This window comes from Embiotoca jacksoni, unplaced genomic scaffold (genome assembly GCF_022577435.1).
Source record: "Embiotoca jacksoni isolate LCO1_2020_lvr unplaced genomic scaffold, fEmbJac1.0.p SCAF_11, whole genome shotgun sequence".
Classification (NCBI taxonomy): Eukaryota; Metazoa; Chordata; class Actinopteri; family Embiotocidae; genus Embiotoca; species Embiotoca jacksoni.
In genome coordinates, this window is record NW_027185241.1 from 19,380,383 (window position 1) to 19,393,176 (window position 12,794).

A 12,794-nucleotide genomic window follows, 5' to 3' on the forward strand; every position below is an offset into this window, starting at 1 on the left:
TGGCACTCCCCGAGGACATTCATTGTACCCTTGGGGTGAAGCATTTTGATTTAATGAACAACATGACCTTTAGCTTGAAGTGCTGCCATTAGGACAAACTTGTAGCCCAGACTGGCCACCTTTTGTATTATGTGGTTTAATGAACATCTTTGCCTCCAAAGCCTAAAAAGGCTTTGGATTTTCACCTTTCTTTATGAAAGGCTACTCATTATTTTTGAACTGATATTTTAATATCGTACCTGTACTGAGATCGTGATCTGTGCCCTCATTGTTTTGTGCAGGTTCAAGAGGCGGTGAAATGTCGTGTGGTGGACCGGCAGGAAGACGCTAATGGGGATTCAGGAGGGTCTTTCCAGAACGGCCATGCTCAGCTCATGGTATGAAGAGCCATCTGTTTATTTTCACTTTTCAGGATGTATTATCAATTATCGGCAAGATGTGCAAACTTAATATAATATTTATTATTTCCGCCCTCAGACTGACTTTGAGAAAGATGTGGATATGGCTTGCAGATCAGGTAAGCTCCATGCTGACCGTGTTTCAGCTTGTGTTTGTGTGTGCATGTGATTTGACTTCGGGGACTGCTGCTCGGAAATTACAGATGTCTCTTTGTGCCTCCTCTTTGTATTTCCACTACTTCAAATTCCTCCGTGTTGTCGGAACAGATGTGGGGCATGTTCCCGCTCAATTCTGCACTTGAGCTGTACAATAAACATCACAGCAGCCTCCCTTTGCCAAGAAGATGTTTTGACAAGAGATGCAGCACATTATTGCTGCATAACGCAGTTTAGCCGCGGCTGATGGGACTGGGATGAATGTGTGCTGAGCAGTTATATGCAGATAAATAGGGCTGTCTGAGTCTCTCCTACACTGCCGCTGTATAATTAAGTCCCTCCCGACCCTGCTGCATCAGATACTAGCTCACTCTGAAATCTGCTGGGAGTGAAAATCTGATTATCTCTTGAGACAGGATATCAAGACAAGCATCTGGAGCAGAAAAGCTATTGAGACAGAGACAGGCCTGATCGAGAAAAGAACGGAGAATGATGGCTGTTTTGTTTCTTTGTATGTGTCAAGTAGGAGGAGGGACCACAGAGGACGATCATTGGATATTTACAATGGAGCGGTGTCTGATGTTGTTTCTCAGTCTAGACTTGGTACGGGATATGAATGCCGCCTTAAGCCAACATGCCCCAAGTCAGGCTCCTTGTCAGCCATGTTTTTATTAAAAGTTTTGATATTTTGGATAAAAATAACTCACTAGAGCTGTTCATATACAACCGTAATGAGAATTGTGAGTATTTTCGGCACAAAGTCTGACATATTTCCTGCGGGTGTTGACCTCCGCCAGGGTTGTCGCTTGTCACCAATCCCGTTTGTAATTTTCATGGACAGGATTTCAAGGTGCAGCTACAGGGAGGAGAATGTCCGGTTTGGTGGTTTGGGAATCCCTTCTTTGCTTTTTGCAGATGATGTGGTTCTGTTGGCCTCATCAGACCATGACCTTCAGCATGCACTGAGGTGGTTTGCAGCCGCTGTGAAATGGCTGGGATGAAAGTTAGGACCTCTAAGTCTGAGGGCATGGTTCACTACCGGAAAATGGTGGATTGCTCCCTTTGGGTTGGGAGTGCCTGCCGTCAGGTGAAGAATTTGAAATGTCTCGGGGTCTTGTTCACGAATGAGGGCAGATTGACAGACGGATTAGTGTGGTGTCAGCAGTAAAGCAAACGTTGCACCGGACCCTTTTACCGAAGGGGGATTTAGCAGTCGATCTACACTCACCTCCCCTCACCTATAGTCGTGAGCTTTGGGTAGAGACTGAAAGAATGAGATTGCGGATACAAGCGGCTGAATTGAAATCCATCTGCAGGGTTGTCGGGCTGAGCTGTCCAGATAGGGTACAGAGCCCTGACATCCAGAGCAAGCTCGAGCTGCTACTTCTACGTGTTTAGGGACCAGTTGAGGTGGTTCAGGCATCTGATTAGGATGACTCCTCGGCGCCTTCCGTTGGAGGTTTTCTGGGCACGTCCAACTGGAAGGACACCGAGATAGACACTGAACATGCTGGAGCGATAGTACTTGTTTTACATGGTGCATGATAAATCTGTTTAATGTCTTTACATGAACCAGGACACACAATGCTTATCCAACAGCTGTTTTTTTTGGTCTCAGGGTACCCGGGTAGGTAAATCAGGCCCTTTATCTCACATGGCTTTTCTGTCTTTCTGTTGTTTCTAGGTACCATGAAGCGCTCATCCCTCCAGGGGGAGGAAAAGGCCTCCGCCGGGACGCTCACCCTTCAGAAGGGTTCGAACTTTAACACCATGCCGGCCAGCATGGCCAAGGTTCACCTCCAGAATGTGGCGGACTACACCAGCCACACTTTGACGCTGCGCAGGGAGAAGGGCGCCACGAAAGGAATAAGCACCGAGCTGCCGGGCGCCAAATCCATTTACATCTGTGACGGAGAGCTCTTCAAGCAGCTGGATGGAGATCTGCCTCGAGGGAATGGCGAGGGCAGCAGCTCGGAGGGCGCTGGCAAAGGCCCGGGATACGTCATTCTACCAACAAACAACACAGGCACCCTGAAACCTGGCAAGGGGAAAGAGGAGCAGACGGCCAAGTATAACATCGGCATTGAGCAGCTGCCTCAGACCAGGCTCATCCACCTGGCTAACCCTGCCAGTGGAGAGCCGGTGCCTGGCTTTGGGCTGAAGAGCCTGCCTGCTGACCAGGTCAGTGTGTCATGCTCTGACAGAGACTCACCTGCACACAATCTGCAGAACATGCCCAGAGACTCCCAGGTGGTCAACAGCATGTGTGATGGGGGAGAGTCCGGAAACTCTGGTGTGATGTCAAAGAGTGAGACCATCTCCACACTGTCTATGAGCTCACTGGAGGTAAGACCACTAAACTGAAAAGCATATTATTGTTACGGTAATGCCTTATCCGCATCATACTTCATATTTAAAATGAGACGTCATAAAAAGTTGTGTTTTGTACTCTGTATCATAAATTCTCAAATATTTTTGAGCATTGCAGAACAAAACCAAGCCTGGCTTATATTAGAGAGGGGCCGTATTTTTAATTTCCCTGAATTATTACTGAATCACATTCTATTTTAGTACGTTTTCTGATGTGGACCTGTTTTACTTCACTGTTGATAGTTTTTGCTGTCAATGCAATACAACTCTTCAACCATGTTCCAATTTTCTTGATAAGTTCCGAATTGTTCCCCACTCTTCTCTTTTTAACTGAAATACTCTTCCCAATGAATACGCTTTTATTCATAGCACTGTTAAATTTCTCAATAAAACTGAGAAAGACCTTCAAGCAGCTCATTGGTCATAATCTGCTGGATGTGCTGACTTTCGACAACAGTTGTTACAAATATAGACAAAAAGTGATAGGAATAAATTAGTGAATAAAAGGAGTATTTCTGTTAAACAACAAGGTGGTGAGTACAACATGAGAATATTGACGCTTGTTGCGATGGGTTTAGTGCTTTAGAAATGGACCTTATGGAGAGTTCACCACATTTGATATTTTAACTCAGATAATCCTACCTGCCATGATGATTTTTACTGACTTCTGTTTGAGAATTTATGGTAGTATCACTGTGGTAAACATCGCTTTGTTTTCATCATAAGTCCTCTTTATTATCACTCTTTCAATACAGGCACATTAGAGTTTAACTCAAAATTAGCTGCTGTGTTTCTCTCCATGAATGACGCTGCTTATCATGACAGTGCGCTGTGTGTTGTTTTGGATGAATTGGAGCCATTTATATGGTAAACTAAAGGAACGGCTTTCTGCAATGATTTCTGTCCCATAGGTTGCCTGTGGGATAGAAATCATTGCAGAAAGCCGTTGCAAATGCAAATGTTGCATTTGACCAACACAGCATTCCATGAAGAAATAATTAACAGCTATGATCAATGAGGAAGGCTTACATTAATAAACTGAATATTTGTTTTTAGGACTCAATAAAAGGATTATCAATTGAATCTCCCAGAGAAGCAATGCCTTCATTGCTCGGGTTATCTCCGATCTGACCACCAATCCCCCCGATTTCATTCACAACAAACACTGCATCACCAGAAATATTTCAGCCTTTTCTGGCCCCATTTAAGGACAGCATCTTTGAAAAGGTTAGTTTTAACACAGCTCCTCGTGCAGACAGCAGTTGCATGATGAGACGACATGGCGATCGGCACACAGCGGCCCAGACATCTGCCTGCTGGTGTCTTTTCACTTCAGGGCAAAACATACTTCCATAATGCCGTGTGAGGCGGCAGCTGCCACAGCAACCATGCAGCCTGAAGGTCATGTTTTCCTTCACCACTCCGTGACGGAGGACTTAAAGGTCATTCGGTCACAATCTGTTAACTGCAAAATTGTGCCAACAGGGTCAGAATGACCAGCAGCGAACCTTGTCTCCTCCCCCATGACTCACTCCTCTCCTCTGAGTCCTCGAAACACCCTTTCTTAACTGACGGATGTGGACATACACAACAAAACACTGAAAAACACTTGAGCAGTTCTGCTCGTAAGGCACACAATATCAAGACACATCTTTAATCTCTCTGTCTCATCTCCCCCCCAGAGACGAAAATCACGCTATGCAGAGCTTGACTTTGAGGTAATTTTAGTCTCTTTGATTCCTGCAGAGCTTTCTAGACTTAGACCAAAAAACTGAAATGTCTCTTAGCTATTCAGACCTCTTGATTTTTGCATAGATTTATTTTTCAAAGTTTGCGTTTGACTGTAGGACTGAAAGTAGGACTGATGGTAGCCTGTGCTGTTTACCTTGTACGTAATGTGCAATGTTCCTGTGTAGAAAATAATGCACACCCGGAAACGCCACCAGGACATGTTTCAGGACCTGAACAGGAAGATTCACAGTGCAGACAAGGATAGAGAATCTCCACCTGTTGACGCCAAAGCTGCCAAAAGATGGAGTGTGTCCTCTGCCAGCAGCGACAAGACCAACATGAGTGTAAAGAGTTCAACTTTATTCTGTTCTGCCCCTCCCCTCCCCAATACCTAATGTTCCCCTTTCCTCTTATGATGAGCACAAATTGCCACACTTGTGCGGAGTTGCCTGTTTAGCGCAGATATTTTAAAGATTGCATTTTGTAACTGCTTACAGTGTTAGTGCCTGTGGGGTCATGTAGGGACATATTGTGGGTAGGCATACAAACTACAACTACAACCTTTGCCAAAACACACCTCCAAATGTTGAGCAAGCAGCCTTGGCTCTAGCAAAATACATGCTACTCTGAACTCAAATTTTAAGTGGATCGGGACGTACGAAGAATCCATCTTTCGGTACGGAATTCCAAAAAAAAGTATGTTTGTCTATAGGACCGTCGGTAATGAAGGCACCGTATATGAAGACAATGGACAATAACAGCAACAGAACCTGAAGTCATAAATGGAGATATTTTACATTTGATTCAGATGATTGGTGACAAAAACCCAAATATGCAAACGGTGGCACAGAACATTTAGAACAAAAGGAGGAAACACCTCAAATGTTTCAAAGCATATCAATGCATGTCCAAATACATTTGGTTGACTCATTGCTATTGATATCAAATTTGGTATCAAGAGTCAACTTCTGAATCACAAGTCTCGGATATAAGTAAACTGTATATATATATATATATATGTATATATACTTGACTGTTAAACTATGGCCATTAGTTCAAAGGCCCCATACAGACATGCTTCAAAACATGTAAAAAGTGTAAAAGTGACATCTTCGTTCACTCCCTGACAAATCCAAAATCTGTATATTGCTGGACACAAGACGCCTGCCCAAGATTGGCTCCAAACTACTTCAAATTTGACAAATCCTGCTTGTACGTACATACGTTTAACTTAAAGTGAGCACAGATAAACTTTCCTCGTTCAGAAGATGAGTGTGAACCTTAAATCTTTGTGGGAAACTAGGTTGGGACTGGATCAGTGGCAACTAGTGTCAAGCTCAACGCCAAACAGCAGGGACTGAAGTGGATCCATGTTGGCTTTGTAGCTGCAGTCTTTCAATGGCAGCAGATGATTTCCATTTACTTCTGCTGCAAAAGCCCATGAGCTCTGTTTGTTTAACAGCTTTGGAGTCAGGTGTAAGTCCAACTTCATGAATCAGATATGTGCAATGGTTTTGCAGAATTACACAAAATTAGCTTCTTTTCAACAACCACATAAAAGCGGAGTGGAAGAGGCAGAGAGAACTACTTCTCCACCGTGCATACAAGATGTGTTTTGAGGATGTGCCTTAGCCACAATCATAGATGCACCCCACCCCTTATTGGTATATTTAGTTTGTGCATATACCCACTTATGATTGAATCCACAAGTTTATGTCCATTTTACAGAGTTTGTCAAAAGAGGGATTATGAGGAATACTCTGAGAATGTGTGGATTTGCCTCTTTTTGTTCATGGCTGTCTGTTAATTCCATCTCATAACTTCCAAACCAAAACTTTTCAGTTATGTTTGTGTATGGATTAACCATTTTGAGCAATGCTGAGTGATGTGTGGAAGCCGGCATTTACAATTTGCTTACAAGTGAAACAAGTTGCTCATTAGCCAACACTCAGGTCTGTATCACCCAAAAAGCTATAAATATGTGAAATTAGATGATTATAGCTGCTTCTGCTGTTGAGTAAATAATAAGTAATACAATAAGTATGGTCCAATCCCCCTTTTATTTTCATTATCATTGAGTGCAACATGTGTACATGAAATACATATTTTCTTTAGATCTCAGTAAAACACACAAAAAAAGAAGAAACAAAATTATGCATTCATTATCCTTCATTTTCATAGCAATAAACTAAGTAATATATTGAATTTAATTAATTTAATTTCACAAGTGTCTACTTGAGTTTAAACTATTAACCATGTTCCTGTGATTATAAATTATTTGTCAAATAAGGCAGAAATAGGCCCAAAACATAAACTACAAAGATGGCTTAAACAAATGAGATACAACACATAAATTCTTGATCTTTACAAGTGCTCATAGATGGTATTTTTGAACTTCAGAAAGCCAGACAAACTGTTCTACCCAGTCTTCAGCCTTTATGCTAAGTGAGGCTAATCACCTTTTCTCCAGCTACATTCTTAACACAAACATGAGAGCGATCTTTTTGTTTAATTCTCGGCAAGCAACTGAATGAGCATAGTTTTTATAATGTTCAATTATTCCTTTAAGAAATGTAGGAAATCAACATATATGGCAATGTGACATGGCAACAAAACAATTGAAGCTCATCTCAGATTTTATGAAGATGTCAGACAAACGTGCTTTTTTTCCGTCTTCCCACCAGGACAAGCAGCAAACCCCAAGTAAGAGGGCATGGGAAGGCATCCGGAAGACACACTCCCCTCCAGCGTGGGTGAGGAAGGACCTGGAGACGGTGGCAGCCTCCCCACTGGAGCTGCAGACGGTGGAGTGGGAGAAGACCAGTGCCACCATTCCTCTCGTAGGCCAGGAGATCATGGACCTGCAGACGGAGGTGTGACGGCCTCACACGCCCACAACTCCTCTTTTTTTTCCCCAATGCTCTCAGACAAACAAGCAGACACACCACACACACACTGCCCTGCTCTGTACTTCTACTCAAAGGGCGGACGAAGCCCACTGTGAGAACGTCAGGGGGGAGGAGATTGAGGAGGGGAGTCACAATATCAACACAAAAAAAAAAAATCAATTTAGCCAATTAAAGAGAGAACAGGAACACGGTGTCTCTTTCTACATTGCTTTATTTGATGTTTTGATGTCAACAAAACACTGGTCATCTTCGTGGTCTGCTGGCTCACATTGGAGAGAGATTGCCAAAGTAGCAGATAAAGCGACTATATGTGCATCATACGATCATGTAATAAACAGCATAACAAAGGTAATCATGCGATGTTTACCCCTGTATTAAATGGTTGCAATGTAATAATCATGATTATGTCTCTTTTTTTCCACTGTTGAGTGTATTGTAGCATTACTGTTCCATTCTCTCTTTTCCTGAGGAGCTGCTCAAGAGGCCTCTTGTTTTCTTTCTTTTTCAACGTCAGTCTTGGCAACACAAATGAACAAGGGTTTTGAGGAGGCAGACTGCCAAACATTCACCCCTGTGCCCCTCAGTGCTGCTCTCTCCCCCCAACAACTCACCCCAGACCTTTTGGCTCCAGCTCCCTTATCCTCCTCTGATACAAGTGGGGCAAGGTCGGCCCTGCATTGACACGCAAACGGAGAGGTGGTGAAAAGAAAATGTAAGACATCACCCCCGAGCCAAAACGGCAGGTTGCCTTCTCATTGACGGACACCTCAGAGTTGCCGGAGTGTGGGCTGGCGGGTTTTGCGCTCTAATCTGCCTTCAACCTCAATCTCATGGACGTCAGCGCGTCCGGAAAGGAGCCGCATTCAACAAACACACTTTGCTTGGGTCAGTTTCTTGATGTACGAGCAAGCTTGGTACAATAAATGCTAAACATGATGGTGTTTCAAAGGTACTGAGGAAAGAAGTGTGTGTGTGTGCGTGTGCGTGTGCGTGTGCGTGTGCGTGTGCGTGAGTTGAGTATTGGAAGATGAGTAAATGACTAGATTTATAAATACATATGGTAAAATGCTTCAAGGTGATATATACATGGCAGAGAGGGCCCGAGGGACGGTGGTTGCACACAGAGAAAGCACAAGGCTCTTTTGGAGTCCTGATGTACAGCATTGTAATTATTTCAACAGAGTTCTACAGAATGGATTTTAGCCTATAAATATCTTTCTTACTGTGCTTGGGGATAGTTATCATTATTATAAATATGAACATGATTATTCTGATACTGATCCTCCCATTCCCTCCCCCTGTCCTTTCAGGGTACTGGACTATGTGAGTGTTCTGTATCGCAATGTAACAGTGTGTGTTTTGATTTCACCACCAGTCACTCCCTCAGATCTGTATTTATCAAAAACCGTGACCGCCCACCCCTGTCCCCCCCTACCTTCCTCTGAACACTGATTTGCGCCCCACCCTGCCACACACACCTTCCCCACCTCCCCTCACTCTTTTTATTTTACTGGGGTCACCTCTTTATTAATGTACAGTTTTCAGAGCACAAAATGAATGTGTCTTATTTCTAATAAAAGCATATCTATATAATAAAACAACACTAGTGTGTTTATTTTTTTCACATATAATTATTCATGTAATCACAATACATTCAGCCTGGTGTTAGAGAAATGGATTTCTTCCTAATACTGAAACATGATTGTTGGTTTTTTTTGCTGGACGGATGCCCTGTTTCGCAAAGACACTTTTCCACAATTCTTGGAAACTTAAAAAATTTGGGCCAGTTGCTTTTTTTTTCTACTTTATAAAAACATTGAAATGTGTATTTGTGATGGACTAGAATGTGGTGTAAACGATAGCAGAAGAGTTATCAAGTCAGAAAAAGTGACTCATTAATTTCATAGTAATACACTTCGCTAACATTAGCTTAGCAAGCCAATTATGCTGGGCTGAGTGTTTTGAATTGAGCGAGGATTTTATTTTCTTTAGTTTATTTTTGGAGCCTCTATTAGAAAATGTAAGTCCTTATGAACATAGGAAAAAAATAAGAACTGGTTAAGTGAGGCATTTATGGAGTGTAGATAGTTTTGTGTTGCCAGATCACACTCAATATTCCTTTAGTTTGAGTGGTGTAGAGGGGTCTGACAGAAGCACAGGCAGGAAACAGCAGGCGCCAGTGAGAGGGACTCCGATCATATCCTGGTGTATGTTTAGTTAACCAGGGGAAACAGTATTGCAGACTTGACTGCATAGTTCCTTACTTGATCGTAGCTGATTTGAGAATATGTTCATGCGTGCGTGTCTGTGTAAATTGAAGTGAGAGCAGAACTTGGTACAACAAGTATTTCTGTTGGGACTCCCACTCTCTAGAACAACCTCTCCGAGGAGATCAGACTGGCGAGCTCCTCATCCTCTTAATTATGCCCCTCTTCAAAACATATTAATGATGATAAATATTGTAGTTTCACCCATATGTTCTGGATGTCCATTGAGAGGGGCGTATTTTGTTGAGTAATTTGCCAGCTGATTTATGTAGAGATGATTTTGTTTCAGCCTGATTGCAGGGCACTGTTTATTTATAGAGGCTTTTCTATTCTGTTTAAATATCAGTTCCAAATGTGTTAAACATTTGGCTTTGAAAGCCTTTCAGTAAACTGTTGTTTATTTCTTTTCAAGAGTTGTCTACGGTCAGTTATTCAAAATAGAATGGATCGACCTACAGTGAGGTTGGATGTTTATTCGTAGAGTAGTAAACTCCAAGGTCACTCTCACAAACACATATAGTGAGATAAGTCTAAAAGAAATGCATGCGTAAGAAATCATTTTTCAATGTATTTTGGAATATATATTTAAAAGACTCGCTCCACAAAAATAGTTTTCAATGCACATGAAAACATGTATAAATGTAAAACAATCCACATATATGAAAATAAAGTTCAAATATTTTGACCAGCTGGGTGCAGCGCAGGTGTGCCAGTGGCGCAAGTAGGTGTGGCAAACATGTTGGATTTTTGGCGAATACAGCGTGGTGCAGTGGTGAAGTAGGAGGAATAAATAATTAGGTGTGTAACAGACAACTTTAATCATAGCTGATCAAACCAGGTCTTCTCATTCACTTTCAGTTTCTAATGAATGAAGAAGGAGCAGACCAACACTGCCATCCAAACATCACACAGGATGAAACTGACATACTTGTCCCAGAGGCTGAGGCCTTTGTCGTTAAATTTAAGGGACTACAGTACGAGGCGGCCTCCATGGGCCGATCATGGGCTTATTTTAAATAACTCTTTGATGAGAACCGCTGCCCAGTGTAGGAAGCGGTTCAATGAAAAAAGACAAAAGCCTCTGCCTTAGAGACGGCAAACACTGGTATTAATTTAATGTCAAAGTGAACAAAGAACATTCCAATATACTGCATGAAAATACCAACGCGGCAGGATTGGTGTTGCGCCGGGCACTAAAATAGGGCCCAATAATACTAATCAGTTGCACTAGCATTGGGGACAAGCTACTCATAGCCAGACTGTAAGGCTGTAGGATATGAACAATATCCTGAGTCCTACAGGAAGTAACCATAGCTGGTTACATCGTAAAAAAAAAAATCAAGGGTAATTACCTGTAGAAATGTGTGTGCATGGGCAACGGTTTTTTTTTTTCATCTTTTTGAATCCCATGTCTCTGTCCCTCTTTGAAAAGTAATTTGGGTGTTCACTTATTTTAACTTGTGTCCCATACGTTCGCCACGCTTGCACTCGCTGATTGCATGTGTAACAGTTGTTTGTCATATTTTGCCCTGGTGACCCTCTGCAGTCTTTATGGTCAGGTTGCCAGGCAACCAACAGAAACTCCAGGAAGTCACTGCACGTCGCTGGTGCCGATAGCTCGATCCCAATTCATGGGCTGCAAACCGATCTGGTCTAATATTTGCTGAACCAGCTGTTCCTGCCTTTAGGGTAGCGCCGCTCCTGTCACCTAGCAACCGTGAGAGCTGCAGATTGTACCAAAGCTGAAAAATCAAGCCAGAAAATTCCTTCTATTGTCTTTTTTTTTGTCGTCATTTAATCAAGGAGATGGAGAGCCTTCAATGCCAGCACCGGCATGTGATGTTTCTCAGGCTGGCAATGGCCAAGTAAATGACATTGGTTAAGCTGTGTACTTTTAGCAGACAACAATGTTATCATAAGCTAACATTTCTTAATGTATGGCTAATTTAATTAACTCTAACAATATAATTAAAATAATGAATAAGGGAATTTACAAGCTACATTTAATTATATCGATGGTTGTCAGAGGACAGCACTTCCCTCTTCTTCATGCAATTTTGGGGGAATTTAGAACCTTTTTGTTCCTGTAATTATGTTTTGTAGGTGCTTTTTTAACTCCTGCAGCTGCCTGGTTACTCGACCCCGTTGCAATGGGAACAATCGTAGTCGTACAGTGATTGGTTGAAAATTGGAGCCAAAGGAGCACAACGGCAATGTTTAAAAGTCTGTGTGAACAGAAAGCTGCGTAAACAACAGGTACGAACAAAAATAGTATAAGATGGTAATATAACAAATAAAATATAAATAATAATGTACTTTGTATTTGTGTGTGTGTGTGTGTGTGTGTGTGTGTGTGTGTGTGTGTGTGTGTGTGTGTGTGTGTGTGTGTGTGTAGATTGGTAGCCTGGTTTTATTAGATAAACTGACGGTGGGTAGCTGGGTGACCTATGCAGAGACAGTCCACATCAAAACATGCATTCAGCCTTAAACTATATTCTTACTGAGCTGAGTTAAGATATCTTAACAAGGTAGAAGGCCGATGGAAAAAAAGGAAACAAACTGGCAGAAGCAGGAAGTAGTGTAACGAGCTGCAATTGTTGTTCCTAAAGATGCTGGACACTAACAATGTTTCTAAGATGAGAGGCGGGGCTCAGTGTATATGTGGCTGGCAAGTGGGGCATCATACATGGTGGTATCCAAAATGTTTAGAATGACCGTCCACCACATTGTCCACAGAGTCAGTGAAGAGGTGAACAGTGAATCCAGACTAACGATAACAAGGCCGGTTTGAATCACCATAAAACAGATCTTTAATATTTGTTTTCACTACAATAGCATCACATGCCTCAAACCTATACATACGGTATATATCAGACTTCTGTCACTTTAAGCCTGTTTGAGTCAGTGAAAGCAATGACTCTGCTTTGATATTTTTATTTTAACATGGTTTGGCTCATAAGCAG

The 12,794-nt window shown here is 42.2% G+C and overlaps 1 protein-coding gene across 11 annotated transcripts in view; it reads left to right on the forward strand.

Annotated features, from left to right (window-relative positions):
- Window positions 1–9,156, forward strand: part of adgrb1a (adhesion G protein-coupled receptor B1a) — a 167,364-nt gene extending 158,208 nt beyond the window's left edge. For 10 of the 11 annotated variants that reach the window (XM_069143480.1, XM_069143482.1, XM_069143481.1 and 7 more), the window contains 6 exons: window positions 282–377; window positions 478–517; window positions 2,239–2,900; window positions 4,607–4,642; window positions 4,841–4,999; window positions 7,340–9,156. In XM_069143480.1, the coding sequence (XP_068999581.1) occupies window positions 282–377; window positions 478–517; window positions 2,239–2,900; window positions 4,607–4,642; window positions 4,841–4,999; window positions 7,340–7,534 (1,188 nt within the window). In that variant the 3' untranslated portion in view covers window positions 7,535–9,156. The remainder of the gene's footprint in view (window positions 1–281; window positions 378–477; window positions 518–2,238; window positions 2,901–4,606; window positions 4,643–4,840; window positions 5,000–7,339) is intronic. The other variant, XM_069143485.1, reaches the window with a different exon arrangement.
- The last annotated feature ends 3,638 nt before the right edge of the window (window positions 9,157–12,794 follow it).